We start from the raw sequence: 15,129 nt of genomic DNA, 5'->3' as shown, positions 1-15,129 counted from the left end.
TGATTCTGCCTCTGTTCTCATTTGTCATATATATAAATAATTCAAATTGACCAATATATGCCAAGAAATATTTATTCTGAGGTATATTCAACCAAAAGTTAATGATTACAATTGTGCCATAACAAACAAAACTGGGTATATACATTTTAAACTTGCAATTTCATCGAAATCATAATACAGTCGTCTGTGGGATCTCCAGGAAGGTAACAGACCTTCATTCCACAGAAAGAAGTTCATCCGTCTACATATCTCAGCATGGTCCCGGACGTGGTTGCTATGCTGAAGAGAAAGGGGGGTTAACAACACATAATTGCTCAAATGCTAATAAGCAGAATAAACCGCAAGGTTTTTAAAAAAATGGAAAAAACAGACCTTTGTACTAGCTCTGCCCCCATGATATCATGGAGGTGATATTTCATATGGAATTTAACTTGTGAAGTAGTGCGCCGTTGCTCCAGGTCCGCCTTCATCACTTCCCCATACCTGGACTTCTTAACCATGGTGAGCACAGCCTTGCGTCCTGAAGCAGTTAAAAATGTCAATCGCCAGCACGTGCGCCAGTACCTGCTCAGCTAGGGCTCTTCGCTCACCTTGAATCAAGTACTTGGTAAATTTGCCCAGGTTGGGAACCGAAAGCCACCAGCTGCCGGCATCTCTCACAGTCAAGACGCCCGACTTCACAAGCTGCCTAAGAATTACAAAACACAGCAAGCAAGCATGTGAGCTACACACCAGCACCTCAGTGAAGATGCTAGTTCTGCATTTGTATCTCTCATACGTTATCTCGGAGTCCGTGAACAGGTACTGCTTCAACATTTGGTCCTTGTTGAAGCTGAGGTCTGTGCAGGACTGTACTACTTTGTCCAAAAACTTTTCCACGGTTCCTTGAGTCTTTTTGCCCTCTACTCCTGCCAAGACTTTTGCTTTGTAGTCTGGGGTGAAGACCAGTCCGAACGCATCAGCATCAAATCCGAGCTGAAACATCAGCAGCTCGCCCTGTTCTCTCAGCAAGTTCTATCAAAAATTAATAAGCAAGGAAAATGTGACCAGGTTCAGAAATAATCAATTCATAAATGAAGGCATAGAAAAGATGGCAAATTTTACAGTATAACCCCTTAATAATAATTGATCATATAGTCAAAAGGACTATAAAAAATAAACATGTAAAAATCATTTATTCATTAAATTACTGGATTGCATGAATTAAGCAAGGACATGTTCCGTGTAGGACAGCGGTCTGCAGAGAACAGTGTTGTGTTTTGTTAAAGGCAAGACCAGACTCACCAGTTGTCTGTCCACTAAAGTCCTAGCATCGTGCAGACTATAAAGCTGGTGCTTGATAGCAATGGTAGGGAGAGAATCATTGAACAGTTTACGTGGAAAGAGTGACATAAGGTACACCAGAGAGGCTTTAACGTCAACGGGCCCATCTGAAAACAGGCACAATACACGAAACCATTAAATATCTAATTAATAAAACATGGGTTCAAGCGTTATGCCAAATCAACGAATGCAGATTTCAAGTCTCTCCTACCTTGGTCATCCTCGCCGTGTAATTTTCCCGAGTTGTCAGCTCCGAATTTTCGTTTTTTGGCATTAAATGTTTCCGAAATCAACGTCCTTTTCCTATTCATTTCTACTAAAACTGAAGCAAAAGAAAGAAAAGAAACGACACAAAATGAACACGCGAGCACAAGTTTGCCTGATTCGGCGACACCAAGGACTCAGAAATCTATTTTTGAGTCAGTTTTTTTCCGCCCAAATAGCTTTAACATTTTTAAACGTGTAAAAAATTTTTAGTTGATTAGTTTGCCAATTCCGTCGTTTGTTTGTAAACCGGTGTATTGAAATATGTACCTGACTGAAAAACGCATAGTTAACAGCGAAGGAACTGATGGCAACTGTAGCAACACTGACGATAGCATGCTAACGCTAACTACTTCCGGTCTCTTTTTAAGGCTTTAGAGTAAACAAGAAAAATGTATATATATTCTTAGTAACTGTTTTAAACGGACAGCTCCACAAACTCAATTTAACTATTGACATTCTTTTTATCCATTTATTATTATTTAATCCATTATTATTTATCTATTGTTTTTGAGCTCATAATAAGACCGTCAAAGTAAAAACTCCCAGTCTGTCTAAAATTCAAATAGACTCCAAGCATATTTTTAGACATATATTTGGACCTACGGAGAATAAATGCTCAAATAAAATATTCTGTGAAACGGCCTCTAAGGGGACTTTTATCGTAAACCAACCGGAAGTTATTGTGGTGCCTTTGCGGTCTGTTGTTACCTTCGGACGCAAAACTGTTTGCAGCAAACAGTGAAATTAACAATTTCATCTAATTGTGGATTTTTATCCCGCAACACGTCATGTTCTCGAGGTGCTGCGACGCCAACCTCTCGGACATTAACGGTACCCTGTGCAACAAGATTGGTCAGCTTTGTACGACGCATGTTAGTCTTTAATGCCCAGTCAAATATATTGCCGTGATTTGTTGGTTGCCGCTTCGCCATGTACCGTCATAACCACGGAGCCCAACAGAAAAGAGTTGGCGACGCCGATGGGGAGGAGACGTCCAAACGTGCGCGGCCAGACAACGCGCCGTCGCCCGCGTCCGCTCCGCGGAGCCTGAGCGTCAGGAGGCAGCTGTACGACAGGCATTTCCCCGTCTATAAGCAGCCGGTGGAGGTCGGACACTTCTCCTTGGACTCCGGGCGCAACTTTTTCAGCGACGCGCGGCAGCTGCGCTATTACGCGGCGCCCCGGCGCAGCCCCGGCTTCGACCTGCGGGACGGCTATCGGGACCGCTTCGTGAAAAGGGACGACGGCGTGAAGGAGAGGCTCGACCACGTTCTCCGGTGGATTTTGGCCAACAGGTCCAAGGTCGAGTGCAGAGATGGAGCGCGGTAAGGGATGGGGTGGTAGTGGCCTACTTGGTAACACACTAGCCTATGAACCAGAAGACCCAGGTTCAAGTCCCACATACTACCATTGTGTCCCTGATCAAGGCACTTAACCCTAAACACTTAGTCCAGGGGGACTGTCCCTGTAACTACTAGTTGTAAGTCGCTCTGGGTTAGGTCGTCTGATAAATGCTGTAAATGTAAATGCATCCCCAGAACTACTCACATTACTGTAATCAAGTAGTGCTATACTTTCGGGTGCTATACTTTCAAGGCTGTAATTTGACCTGTACTTGTGTCCAAATTTAAGGGACTGGTGTACTTAGCGACGTTTAAAAACACGATTCTTTACCGACTACAGCGTTGAATAACACTCATTGACTTTTTGCTGATAGTGTTGCCAGATTGGGTCGTTTTCATTTATTTATTAGTATCTTGACTCAGCCCGCTGAGTATCTGGCAACCCGCTACCCATGTTGTTATGGTGCTGTAACTAGATTTAATACATTTAATGCTTTGTACTTTTTTTACACCAGTACTTACACTTGATATTTTGTTATTTTAGCAATGTAACAGTGCTTGTGGTTAAGTAAAATTTATCAGAATTCTTTCCACCCCTGATCAGAACAAACATACAAAAGAGTTACAAGTGTACAAAAGTAGGAACCTTGTTCAAATGCAGTCAGGTGAAAGTATTTCAGAATTTTTCCCCCCATGCCAGTGCCTTAGGTGTAGACTTTGTCACGTGGCGTGGACACCTGACCAAGTTGCTGACTACTCCATATGAGACGCAGGAAGGCTGGTTGCTGGCGGTGTCCAAACTGGATGGGACTCTTTACATCAGTGAGGTGGAGACGGAGGACGCCCGGCGGAACCGTGAGAACCGCACCGAGAGGCACGAGGAGATGATGTACTGGGGATACAAATTTGAACAGTACGCATGTGCAGGTGAAAGAGCCCTTACAACACACAAGGCACACCTCAACTCAGTGTCTATGCCATTTAAAGCCTGCATTTGAATGCTCCATCCAACGGGTGCTTTCCATAAATAGTAAGTAACACATAAACTTGACTGTCTTAGTTAAGGGTTCAGTCCCTGCAGCCTTCCAGAGACTTGGCCTTTGTAGACTTTATCCCTCAAAGCACGTGTCAAACCCGCAACCCACATCTGGCCAGATTATTTAAATAGATCTATTATTATGACCCAGCTATATGAAGCACTGATAACACACAAACTACAGATCCCTTAATGCAGTGCACACTTTGCTGACAGACTGAGCACCATACGCACTATGCATGGCTCTTTGGTGACATTGAAGCATGAGAAAAGAATTTAGCGCTGCTTCACAACCCATTTTCCATCTATGGGTAAACTGCTCCTGTACAGAGTCAGCTGCAGTTCAGCAAGACAATTGAAGCACTGGATTATGGGATCTGTAATTAGTGTGTTAGTAGCGCTTTAATAATAATAGATGTCTATAAAGTGATCTTGTGGAATGTGGCTTCTGGATGTGGGATGTGACCCCTGAATTGATAGAGAGAGAGAAAATATATATATACAGTGTGTGCGTGTGTGTGTATATATATATATATATATATATATAAATTTCTTTTCCAAAGAATAGTGGTTCATATTCTCCCATTTTATTTTGTTGTAAAAACAAAATAAGAGACAGTTTAATGTGTAATGTTTGATTTTAGATGATCCGCACGGATCCCCTGATCCGGACGGTGTGGTCAACACCAACGAGGCTTTCTGCACCGTTGTTCAGACCCGCCTGTCTGAGCACAAGCTTCTGTTTTCTGGTGAGGTCGACTGTCGCGACAGAAACCCGAGCGCCCCACCCCCGCCCGCCTGTTACATAGAGCTCAAGACCTCTGCTGAGATCCACACCCCCAAACAACGCAGCAACTTCCACAGGTTGGGAAATGGCTGCCCTCTGTGTTTTTCCTCCTCCATCTGGGCTTTTGCTCCCCCGTACATTTCCTCTTATTGCTGATTGTGCTCAGGTACAAGCTACTGAAGTGGTGGGCACAGTCCTTTCTGCCTGGGGTCCCGCAGATCGTTGCAGGTTTCCGAGACCACGATGGGAAGGTGGTGTCTGTGGAGACGTTCCAGACTTCAGGAATATCCCACCTTATAAAGGTTTGCTTTCATTACACTTCAAGGATTTAAAGCGTTTATTGTCATGTGTAGAGAAGAAATTCTGTTTCTCTGTTCAATGAAATTCTTTCTTTGCTGTCCACATACAAATGCCTAGTTAGGTTATCTTAATATAAATAAGCTAAAAAAATGTAAACACTTGTTGAGTACACTTGTATTACACCCGGCCTTGAATAACCGGTGGCTTTCTGGCTTGGTGCAGAACGAGTACAACTGCTGGAAGCCGACGGTGTGCATGAACTTCTGCAGCGACTTCCTGTCTTTTGTGAAGACAGTTGTGAGGGTGGATGATTCAAGGTGTGTAGCTCATTTCTTCACTAAGGCAGTTGCGTCACTCCACAGATGCGTTTGCAAATGTTGTTGTTGCAGAGGTCATTTTATTATTATTATTATTATTATTATTATTATTATTATAATTCTCAATCTTGTCTTGTTTCCTCAGGCTTGTGTATTTGTTTTCATGGGACCCACACAGAGATGTTTCATACAGCATTCACAGAGACTCTGAGTATACGTTTCTTCCCGATTGGTACATTAAAGAAATGTCCAGGCGTCCTTGCCGGGAGACGTCGGCTCAACCAAATCTGTGATCTGAAGAAATGTGGCCTGACTGCATCTAATAATCTAATCAATCAGATCTGCTCAAGGATCTGTTAAACCATGTGCTGATAGTGCTTAAAGGTGAATCGCTCTTGTGAATTATTTTTTTAACTGTATACTGTAGCCATGTCTTTTAGTATTTTATGATTTTTTTATTTTATTTTAGAATACATCTAAATGAGATGGTGGTAAACGTATCGATGCATGGTGACTGCTGAGGTAACTTCTTACATCAGCCAGTAAAGACTACCACTTTTTTATGAAAGATTGCTTTAAAATAAACTACTACATGATATAATAATGTTTCGAATCAGGACATCCACAAACTTGTCTGTGATTAATACTATTGTACAGTTCAGCTCATATTCTGGGACCTGTTTGACAAGCTTTGTCATTTTACTGCTGTTGCTGGCACAGCCAGCTGCCAGTAAGACACCAGAAATACCTTTCATGGTGCCAAAACCAAAATTAATTCCTGCCTGTCACGCCTCTTCTCACCTCCCTCCACTAAACAGCTCCCGGTAGCTGCTCGCATCGAGTTTAAATCCTTGATGCGGCCTATAGGGCTGTAAATGGAAGTGCACCCTCTTATATCAACACACTAGCCAGATACACTCCTGCACACCCTCTCAGATCTGCAAACGAAATGAGACTGAAAATCCCCTCTTCACGGGGTCTCCGATCCCAAATCGACTCTGTTCTCCTTTGTTGTCCCTGGCTGGTGGAACAACTTGCCCTGCTCCATTGGACTACTCTAGACTACTACATTTGAAAACCCACTTGTTTAAAAGGTATTTCAAACACTTTCTAACACACGCACATGCACACACACTGCACTAAATAAATAAATAGATTTAGTCTAGCATGACAAGTTAGGCCTTATCAGGGCTCTTAGTTTTATAACACAAAATCTATAGAAACCGAATGCGAATTGCTGGTGTCTTCCTCTTGGATAAAAGCGTCTGCCAAGTAAAGTAAAGTAACTGAGAATCACTGGACTGCTGGTGCCACACAAAACTGGATTTTTCAGTTTTCATGACTGTCCAATCAGAATTTAGGTTTAGAGCCTTCCTCCCAGCCAATCATGTGACTATCTATCTTAACCCAGCACCATGATTTGTAGAATCCTGATCTGCATCCAAAGTATGTATGTATTATTGTAAAGAATGAATCTAATTCAGTTAATCTTGTTGAATTTGCAATAAAAGTAATATTGACAATTTTTAAAAAATATTTTAGTTTTAAAATGCTATGTTCATGCAACACACTCATGATCAGCATAAACATCAACTTTATTATTAGCTGTTTACAATCTGACTGGATACAACACAAATGTTTTACATTAGGTGAATATATTAATCATATTACTATGCAAAACACTTTACTGCTTAAATGCCTGCTTAAATACAAGCCTTATTCAATTATGGAGATGTACAGTAAACTTTCATTTTTAACAGTGCATCATCTAGAAAAAGGGTAGAGCACCAATATTCCCCCTTCTGTCATTATTTAACCAAACAAAATGACAACGTTGACCAATTCAAAGCTCCAACTCCACAGCCTGGAGAGACCAATGACGCTCTTAAACAATTATGCTGAGTGAGAAAAAGAAGACAGTTCGGGTCATTAAGTCATTGTACCCCCCATTACCCAGAAAACTGTGAAAGTGACTGTCACTTGGTGGGACCCCGAAATCTTCATCCTTTAGCTGAATCCCAAACACGCGTCCAAGATTAATGCAAAGTTCATATACTATTTTTTTTTTTTTTAACTGTAAAGCAGTAAACAAATTGAGTTCCTCACATCGTGAAGAAACTGGTTACCAACCATAAGGTGTTCAGAAACAAAGCTCCGAATTTACTTAAGACTTAAGCAATTGGCTTAAGGTAACATGGACCTGGGAATCTTCATCTTCAGTGACAGGCTATTTAGAAGGTTAACAGCTCAACACATGTATGTTCCAAAAAAAAAAAAAAAACAGCGTACAGATGCTGTGGCACTAGAGGCACAGTGGAAGACTTTTAATCCAGTGGGTTTATATTTTATACTTAACATTTCAATTCAGACAAACTCAACCATTCTTATTGTTAACAGTTTTACCATGTTACACATGTAAAATGTTCAACATTGCATCCCTTTAAAAGCATTTTACTTTTAATGTAAGTCAGTATTAATAAATAGTTCTTCTAGTAACTTCTACAACACTGAAAAAAGTTTGTCTTGTCTAATACAAGATGTCTGCACTTTATATTCTTTATTTAAGACATGGCAGATTATTTCATTTGTTTATTGCAGACAAGGTATAGACATTTAATCAAAACTAGCAGCTACTACATGAGGGCTGACTTGACACTGATAATAATTCATATTAAAGGTTAGCAGCAACCTGTTTGATTCCACTTTTTTAGCTTTAAAGTCTTTTGTTCCTTGGCCATGTCAGACGATAGCAGCCCACAGTGAGCAATAAGACAGGGAATTATTTCTACAAGTTAAATTATTAGTATTATACAGCAGAACAGTAGCAAAACTACTAAATTAATTCTTTACATGTGAACCATCTACAACAGTGCCAGCGATCTCTCACTGCTGCAAAATGTTTAAGACTATCATTTGACCTTGGTGAGGTAGGGTTCACAAGGCAATATGGATTTTATTGGATGATTTTGCTGCCAGTGATTCTTCCTGATTGGTTGACCGTGGCTGGTTAGCTCCTTACTCTGAATCTTTACTCTGCATGTACTAACACGTGCTTTGCAAGTTGGGGTTAAACTCATGCCAGGCTAGCACCAGCCACTCTGTCGGCTTGGATCTAGTCAGATCGGTAACTGGTAACATGCTTCACCTTGCAAGTAATTGTTTCATCTATCCATGACATCTCAGTAACAGCAACGGGGATGAGGGAGTGACTGCATAAGTGTGAATGCACTAAGAGGAGATTTTAGAAGGTGCAAGAGGTAGTAAACTAACGAGGCCGCCCCTGATCAGTGCTGCAGTTTCGGGTTAAGCCTCATGACCTTAAAGGTGGCAGCGGTGATCTTCTCATACACCACAAACATGAGGGCTGCAGTCAGCACGGTCTGCAGGAGCTTGGCCTCCAAGCCTTTGTACAGACCCAGGACTCCACGTCTCCTGTTGTGGTAAACAAGAAGAGGGGGATTAGCTTGTGGGACACTCGTACAGGGGGCAGGGGTTCCATCATAAACCTATAATGGTAGGTCTAACCTCTAGGAGCTAATATAGGCAATCTTACAATGCATTTTCAAAACATATGCAGGAAAAAAAAATATCCAAAACTTACTTTATCCTGTCCATAAGCAAGTTCACCACACTTTGGAGACTTCCAAGTATTCCTCCTTTACCCTCAGTTTTGTATTGGCCAAACTGTAGAAACAAAGAAAGAGGATGGTATTGCATGCATCCTATAATTAAACAATAAAAAAATGGCTTTAGGTGCCTTTAGTATTGTAATAAAATGTCTTAATTTCATGACATTTAATGAATATGGAAACTACATGTTTACCCTCAGAATGGCTTGGACAGTCTGGAGAGGATATGTTGCAGATGTGGCAATGGCTTTGGCGATGGCGCCAATTAGGAATATCTCTGCAGATGTGATCTGTGCACACAGTCGTCAAGGTTCAGATTCACCCAAGTTCACCCGTGGCATAAAGCAAGTTACCAGACAAGTCCTAACACGGCAAATCTCACTCACCTTCCTGCCACCTCGGCCCGCCTTTCTTTTCATAGCTTCGTAGAACATGAACTGAACCGCCGGGTTAAACACCAGAACCAGGGAGGGAAGGGTCCCATTCCAGAGTGTGCCAACTCCCTCATTGGCTATGATCTGGGAGAAGGCATCTGAGGAGGGGGAAAGGGGCAGTGAGCCATAGTTGAGAAAAGAAATGGCTGAATTCAAATAGAGTAAGACCAAAATTAGACATACACTACTGAGAAAAATCGTAGGACCAGGGGAAAATTATTCAAATTTATAACCTGGTTACGATCCACCATCATGAAATACAAATACTACTGCCAATCTTAAGATACGATAAAAGATAAGATGATTCTTTATTAGTCCCATAAGTGGGAAATTTACATTGTCATTGCAGAAAGTGGACAGTACAATAAATAGAATGGAGAATATGTAGACTGTATACTATAAAAAGTTCAATATACAAATATACAGCTGATGGGTTCATTATGAACATGCCTACCCAGAATTCCACTGTAGTGGGTCTGATGGAGTTCTTCATTCCTGAACTTGGCCCCCTGCAGCTTGAGTCTAGTGTTCACCACCCACATGGGCGTGGTCAGGAGAACGTTGACTGCACCTGGTGAGGAAATAAGCATGCAGTGAAAAGTACTCACCAACCTGTAGCACTTGACAGCCAGAGACTCTGCCCACTCTTACCAGAAATGAAGCCAATGAGAAGATCTTTGCCAGGCCGGGATCTTCCCTGGCTTTTTATCACCAGCTTTTTCAGGGCATTGAATGTGTAGAAATACACAAAGTTGGAGCAACACAGGCTGGAGATGACAGGAAACCATCCACGATAGAGAGCGGGTCTGTGGCAGAAAAACTGATGAGAGGCAATCATCTACGCCCAACATGGTTTTGGACAGTAATAAAAAAACATTTTAAAAAAAAGAATTATAGCTTAAAAACATTTCTGCCACAAAATGGTGCTGATTGACCATGCCAGACCAAGAGTGGTCAAAAACATTCTGCACGAGACAGTGCCGTAAAAGAAAAACTGGATTAGAAATAAATGCCCTTTACCCTGTTATCTCTGCTGGATGAAGGATTAAACCTTAATGGTTCACAAAAATGACCTGCGTATAACAGCATGAATCTGGTTGCATCTAATGCGAGCCTGAAATTGGCTTGAAGTTCAAGTGACGTATCAATCTTTTTAAATATTTTGGACCATTTTCCATGAAGTTCAGTGAAGTGAGCCAATTTGTACTCATTTCAATATGTTTTAGTCCTTTATAGAATACAGGCGACTCGTTCGATTCCATCATAACTGCTCAGCTACTCCAGAAAATGTCAAGTGACTTGCAACCATAACGTTCCCACACAAGCCACTTACATTCCCTCCTCCTTCGCTATTTCAGCCAGAATTACAGGAGTGGACTTGGACTTTCGGTTTTCATCCACTGAAACAAAGAAAGAAAGCAGCAGGTATTGTCATCTCCTCTTATTTACATTTACAGCATTTATCAGACGCCCTTATCCAGAGCGACTAACAGTCAGTAGGGGGACAGTCCCCCTGGAGCAACTTGGGGTTAAGTGTCGTGCTGAGGGACACAATGGTAGTAAGTGGGGTTTGAACCCGGGTCTTCTGGTTCATGGGCGAGTGTGTTACCCTACTAGGCTACCACCACCCTCCGTACCTTGCAGCCGAATCCTGGCCGTATCCAACGGGAAGAAAACGGTCATTGCGGTCACGCTGCCCTGCGGACGACAAGCGACCCGGAGTTGCGGTAAATTGAATTTAAATCGAAAAAGACGGATGATGGCGCGGCGCTCACCACGGCTCCGGCCACGGCGTGCACCAGGGTCTCGTACGACAGAAGGCCGACCGCGGCGGCCGCGGCGCCGTCGCCCGACATCGCGCTGGCGCTTCGAGCGAGGCCCGGCTGGAATCCCGAACGGTCCCGCACGACGGAACAGGCTCACCGGTCTCCCGGCCCTCGCACCATGGTGGTCGGGCTTCCTGGACGCACAAGAACGGCGGCACCTGCTCGGCGGTGATTGGTCAGGCCGGGACGAGGCGACAAAACGCGACGTCGCCCCCTGGTGGCGCGGCATCGACGCGACGCGCACGGAGAGCGTCACATTCTTACCTTAGAATTGTACATAACGCGAGGTTACACGAATCTAATTTCCTGTAACAATGAACTCTCACTGTTTTACTACGATTTCGCGTGTTGTTAAATATTAATGATGGTGTGCAAACTTTGAAAAGAAAGGATCTATATGTACTCTATGGTTAAATGCATCTCAGGATTTGACCTTATTTTAATTAGATTGCGTAATTAGATTTATATGACCTGGGTTGGAAAGAGTAGGGCGACGTGCGCGACTCTCCTCGTGTCGTTCCTGAACTTTGTATTTTGGTTTTATGGCATCTGAATGACGACCGCGTCCCACCCCAGCTATATATCAGCCTTGAAGCGCAGGCTCCGTTTTTTCGGCGTCGGTAGAGGCGGTCGCCTCGGTCACCATGTTCCTCTAGAGCCGAACTGCACCGCACCACCGATCGAATTCATATTCATAATAATAATATTTTTTTTTAAAAAAATGTCGCGGTATCACAAGGCTGCCATTGACGGATACTTGAGCCTGTTGAAAGAGGCGACGAGTAAAGACCTGAACAGCCCGGACGAGGACGGGATGACGCCGACCCTGCTGGCCGCTTATCACGGGCAGATCGAGGCGCTGCAGCTCATATGCAGCAGGGGGTAAGAAACTTTATTCCCCCCTTCTGAGAATGAAGCCCAGACTTAGCCAAAACCCCCACAAGAACAAGAACTAAATTTGAATAGTGTAAAACCGATTTGTCTTGTGATACAGCACAATTCAAAGGTAACGTTGCGAAAACTGTCTTTTTTTTCAATTGTGTTTGAATGTTAGTTTCTTTGATGGCAGTTTCCATGGGGCCACGTCTCATCCGGCATTTTTTTTATGATGGGCAAAGGTTAGCTTCTTGGGGATAAGCGTCACCTACCTTACTTTCCAATAGGGCCTGTGTTACATATTCAGAAACTAAGGGACGGGCTTAAATCCCTTGCAATGGTCCAGTGATGAATATTAAACAGTTATTACAATTATTATATAAGACATGAACTAAGGATCTCTTCGTCCCCAAAGCCACCTGCACGTTAGGCAAAATCTGACACATTTTGCTGTACTAGAATGTATAAAATCATTTTTTAAAAATGCTTAATGAGACAAATGAAGTGGGCATTTTGCGTCAGTTGTTCAGTAAGGACTAATTCATTCGGGTACGACAGTATATTTTCTGTGTTGGTCATCGTAACAGTAGTGAAAGCAACAAACTGGAGATATAAGCAATTATATGCAATTATATGAGGTTTACAGCACAGGTGACCACACATCCGAGGACTTTAGCTTTTAATGGCTGACATATTAACCGGCACATCGCTTGCCGTTCCCAGGCATGGTCCCACCATGATTTTTCTGGCTTTTTCAGGAAGTGTTCCAAACCAGAAATTGATGCTTTTGTGCCTTCTGTTGCAATGCATATTTTGAATATGGTGGCTAGTAAACTTGTATGGTTGCGCATCAGATTGGAAACATTTTTTTTGTTGCAAGCCAAGGGACTTTCAGGTCTTAAATTGGAGATGTGCACTAATTAAATCCCAAACTCCTGGACGTCATGGCATGATACCGAAGGAGCAGGCAGGACCCTTTTGGGGCAAAATTGGGCAACATTTTGGGCAAAATTGGAGAGAACATGAACAAGAACATGAACAAAACACACAGAAGCAGTCTGTGCCAAAAAGGTGACTGTGACTATTCTCAAAATGTCATCCATGTGTTTCTAAAAATGAAATCAACACACAAAAGTAGATCAAAACTGTCTCTTTGCCCTTCTGTAAAGTTGCCAAAATGCCACTTGCGCCCATATGGTTCTCACCCATCGACATGAACTTGCCTTATGTCATTTGATGTGGGTTTGACAATAAATCAATTTCTTTCATTTCTAGAGGTAATGCGGACAAAAGCGACATCTGGGGGAACACACCCTTGCACCATGCAGCTTCAAATGGGTACATGCACATTCTTGGTTTCTTGGTAAACTTTGGCGCCAATGTCTTCGCTCTGGACAATGATTTCCACTCGCCCATGGACGTAGCCGCCTCGAGGGATCATATGGACTGCGTTCGTTTCCTGGACAGCGTAGCCTCACAGCAGACCGGCCAGAACGCCAAAAAAGTCGCCCGGTTGAAGGAGCAGGCCACCAAGGAGGCAGAGCGAAGGGTGAAGTTGTGTGAGAAGGTGAAGAGAAGGCACCAGAGCATGATGGATAAGATGCACCGCGGGGGCTCCATTTCTGAATCCAGCGCCGCCTCCAGCACGGGCACCATCAACACGGTCAACGAGCAGTTCTCCAAGCTCATTGCTAATGACACTACGGGTTCCCTCACAGCCAGACTCAAAGGAACTCTTCAGCGAAAGTTTGGCAAGAAGGACAGGGGAGTGGTGGAGGTGCAAGGGGACAGCAACGTGATATTTGTTAAGCAGGAGAGTGGCACCAAAGAGGAGCCTGGCTTCCTGGAGGTGTTCAATGAGCAGGACGAGAACGAGGACGAAGGCAGCAGAAGTGCAGAGGAAGATGAGGCCGATGGAGGAAGCTCGCCACATAAGGAGTCTATATTCAAAAGGCCAGGGCTGGGGAACATGGTCTTCCGGAAGAATTTCTCCATGGAAATGGGAATGGAGCCCGAGGAGTTTCCCAGAGCAGACACAGACGAGGACTTAGGCTACATGATCAGAAGAGAAGTGTTTGAGTCCAATGAAGATGAAACATCTGGATATGTGGAAGGGGATGGGCTTCCATGGAACCAGGATGAGATTGGGTTGGATGACCAGGATGAGGAAACATCTGCTTTGGATGCATTCCTGTCCTCTATCAGCCTTTTAGACTTTGCCCCAGTGTTCAAACGAGAGAAGCTGGATCTGGAAGCACTCATGCTGTGCTCTGATGATGACTTGAAGAGCATACGTATCCAGCTGGGGCCACGCAAGAAGATCATGGAGGCTGCAGTCCGACGGAAGGCAGCCCTGGAGCAGCCATGTGCCATGAAGGATACGTTTTTGTGAACTAGATTAAACGAGACAATCAGCCATAATTTTTATTTCATCCCTATGAAACTAGTTTGAATCACTAACAAGAAACATCACTGTGTTGTCTGGTGCCGATATTAAAGCAATAATTCCTTTTTTTTGAGCACCCATGCAATATTTCCATTGTTCCCAAACAAGAATTATTAAGACAAGATTGTTGTCAAGATTATTTATGTAACACAATATATTTTGCATGCTTTGAATTGCCCTGCTAATAAATTCATTGTATGTAAATGTGTTATATTTTACAGTAGCTTGTGTGTGTGTGTGTGTGTGTGTGTGTGTGTATATATATATATTGTTTCTTTTTGCAGTGACCTACATGTACGAGCACCAGTGATCTCCACGTGAGAAATAACATACAGTAGCACCCTCCTGGGGGATTTTGCAGGAACCAGCCAACAAATTATGTGATGGGTCAACACTCTGCTAGCCACACAAAAGCCTTTTGTATTCATGCACGGGTGTGGAGTGTAAATTTGTGTCTAAAGCATTTACACAGAATGCAACTATTATTTTTTAAAAACTGTTGCATAAAAAAGTCGAATGGACCAGTGCATAGGATAGATTCTATG

At 43.0% G+C, this 15,129-nt stretch overlaps 4 protein-coding genes across 8 annotated transcripts; 2 read left to right on the top strand and 2 right to left on the bottom strand.

Annotated features, from left to right (window-relative positions):
- Window positions 1-58: 58 nt before the first annotated feature.
- Window positions 59-2,132, bottom strand: LOC114794069 (serine/threonine-protein kinase 19-like). 3 transcript variants are annotated; one of them, XM_028986359.1, is made up of 6 exons: window positions 1,535-2,132; window positions 1,285-1,430; window positions 779-1,014; window positions 591-688; window positions 373-520; window positions 59-279 (listed from the first exon to the last, which is right to left on the bottom strand). In XM_028986359.1, the coding sequence occupies exons 1-6, from the start codon at window positions 1,632-1,634 to the stop codon at window positions 234-236; spliced, it is 774 nt and encodes a 257-aa protein (XP_028842192.1). In that variant the 5' UTR covers window positions 1,635-2,132; the 3' UTR covers window positions 59-233. The 3 variants fall into 3 exon arrangements, with proteins under 3 accessions (XP_028842192.1, XP_028842191.1, XP_028842190.1); XM_028986358.1 differs by having other exon boundaries at window positions 59-520; window positions 1,535-1,645; window positions 1,858-1,943; XM_028986357.1 differs by having other exon boundaries at window positions 59-520; window positions 1,535-2,131.
- A 140-nt stretch (window positions 2,133-2,272) lies between these two features.
- dxo (decapping exoribonuclease) lies at window positions 2,273-5,994 on the top strand. 2 transcript variants are annotated; one of them, XR_003750301.1, is made up of 7 exons: window positions 2,273-2,915; window positions 3,634-3,860; window positions 4,614-4,833; window positions 4,923-5,058; window positions 5,279-5,373; window positions 5,519-5,757; window positions 5,843-5,994. XR_003750301.1 is itself a non-coding variant. In XM_028986356.1 (6 exons), the coding sequence occupies exons 1-6, from the start codon at window positions 2,521-2,523 to the stop codon at window positions 5,664-5,666; spliced, it is 1,221 nt and encodes a 406-aa protein (XP_028842189.1). In that variant the 5' UTR covers window positions 2,273-2,520; the 3' UTR covers window positions 5,667-5,994. The 2 variants fall into 2 exon arrangements, 1 of the variants encoding a protein (XP_028842189.1); XM_028986356.1 differs by having other exon boundaries at window positions 5,519-5,994.
- A 1,688-nt stretch (window positions 5,995-7,682) lies between these two features.
- Window positions 7,683-12,087, bottom strand: slc25a17l (solute carrier family 25 member 17-like). Its single transcript, XM_028987724.1, has 9 exons — window positions 11,212-12,087; window positions 11,074-11,134; window positions 10,770-10,836; window positions 10,088-10,242; window positions 9,891-10,007; window positions 9,389-9,534; window positions 9,197-9,292; window positions 8,975-9,057; window positions 7,683-8,805 (listed from the first exon to the last, which is right to left on the bottom strand). The coding sequence occupies exons 1-9, from the start codon at window positions 11,290-11,292 to the stop codon at window positions 8,658-8,660; spliced, it is 954 nt and encodes a 317-aa protein (XP_028843557.1). The 5' UTR covers window positions 11,293-12,087; the 3' UTR covers window positions 7,683-8,657.
- On the top strand, window positions 10,519-14,840 carry anks4b (ankyrin repeat and sterile alpha motif domain containing 4B). Of its 2 annotated transcripts, XM_028987723.1 has the most exons (4): window positions 10,519-10,627; window positions 10,795-10,861; window positions 12,002-12,144; window positions 13,414-14,840. In XM_028987723.1, exons 3-4 carry the CDS (start codon window positions 12,077-12,079, stop codon window positions 14,528-14,530), a joined length of 1,185 nt encoding a protein of 394 aa, XP_028843556.1. In that variant the 5' UTR covers window positions 10,519-10,627; window positions 10,795-10,861; window positions 12,002-12,076; the 3' UTR covers window positions 14,531-14,840. The 2 variants fall into 2 exon arrangements, with proteins under 2 accessions (XP_028843556.1, XP_028843555.1); XM_028987722.1 differs by lacking the exons at window positions 10,519-10,627; window positions 10,795-10,861 and having other exon boundaries at window positions 11,406-12,144.
- Window positions 14,841-15,129: the final 289 nt, after the last annotated feature.

This window comes from Denticeps clupeoides, chromosome 7, assembly GCF_900700375.1.
Source record: "Denticeps clupeoides chromosome 7, fDenClu1.1, whole genome shotgun sequence".
In the NCBI taxonomy this organism is placed as follows: Eukaryota; Metazoa; Chordata; class Actinopteri; order Clupeiformes; family Denticipitidae; genus Denticeps; species Denticeps clupeoides.
The sequence above is the reverse complement of the archived record's forward strand: the minus strand, read 5'-3'. Positions and strand labels throughout refer to the sequence as shown.

Coding starts and splice junctions, on each gene's coding strand:
- slc25a17l (XM_028987724.1), bottom strand. CDS start 11,292: ATGTCGGGCGACGGCGCCGCGGCCGCCGCGGTCGGCCTTCTGTCGTAC. Junction 10,837..11,073: donor GGCCAGGATTCGGCTGCAAG/GTACGGAGGGTG, acceptor TCTTTGTTTCAG/TGGATGAAAACCGAAAGTCC. Junction 9,293..9,388: donor CGGGCCGAGGTGGCAGGAAG/GTGAGTGAGATT, acceptor CTGTGTGCACAG/ATCACATCTGCAGAGATATT.
- LOC114794069 (XM_028986357.1), bottom strand. CDS start 1,634: ATGAATAGGAAAAGGACGTTGATTTCGGAAACATTTAATGCCAAAAAA. Junction 1,431..1,534: donor ACACGGCGAGGATGACCAAG/GTAGGAGAGACT, acceptor GCCTGTTTTCAG/ATGGGCCCGTTGACGTTAAA. Junction 1,015..1,284: donor CTTTAGTGGACAGACAACTG/GTGAGTCTGGTC, acceptor AATTTTTGATAG/AACTTGCTGAGAGAACAGGG.
- anks4b (XM_028987722.1), top strand. CDS start 11,816: ATGACGACCGCGTCCCACCCCAGCTATATATCAGCCTTGAAGCGCAGG. Junction 12,145..13,413: donor CAGCTCATATGCAGCAGGGG/GTAAGAAACTTT, acceptor TTTCATTTCTAG/AGGTAATGCGGACAAAAGCG.
- dxo (XM_028986356.1), top strand. CDS start 2,521: ATGTACCGTCATAACCACGGAGCCCAACAGAAAAGAGTTGGCGACGCC. Junction 3,861..4,613: donor TGAACAGTACGCATGTGCAG/GTGAAAGAGCCC, acceptor GTTTGATTTTAG/ATGATCCGCACGGATCCCCT. Junction 4,834..4,922: donor CAACGCAGCAACTTCCACAG/GTTGGGAAATGG, acceptor GATTGTGCTCAG/GTACAAGCTACTGAAGTGGT.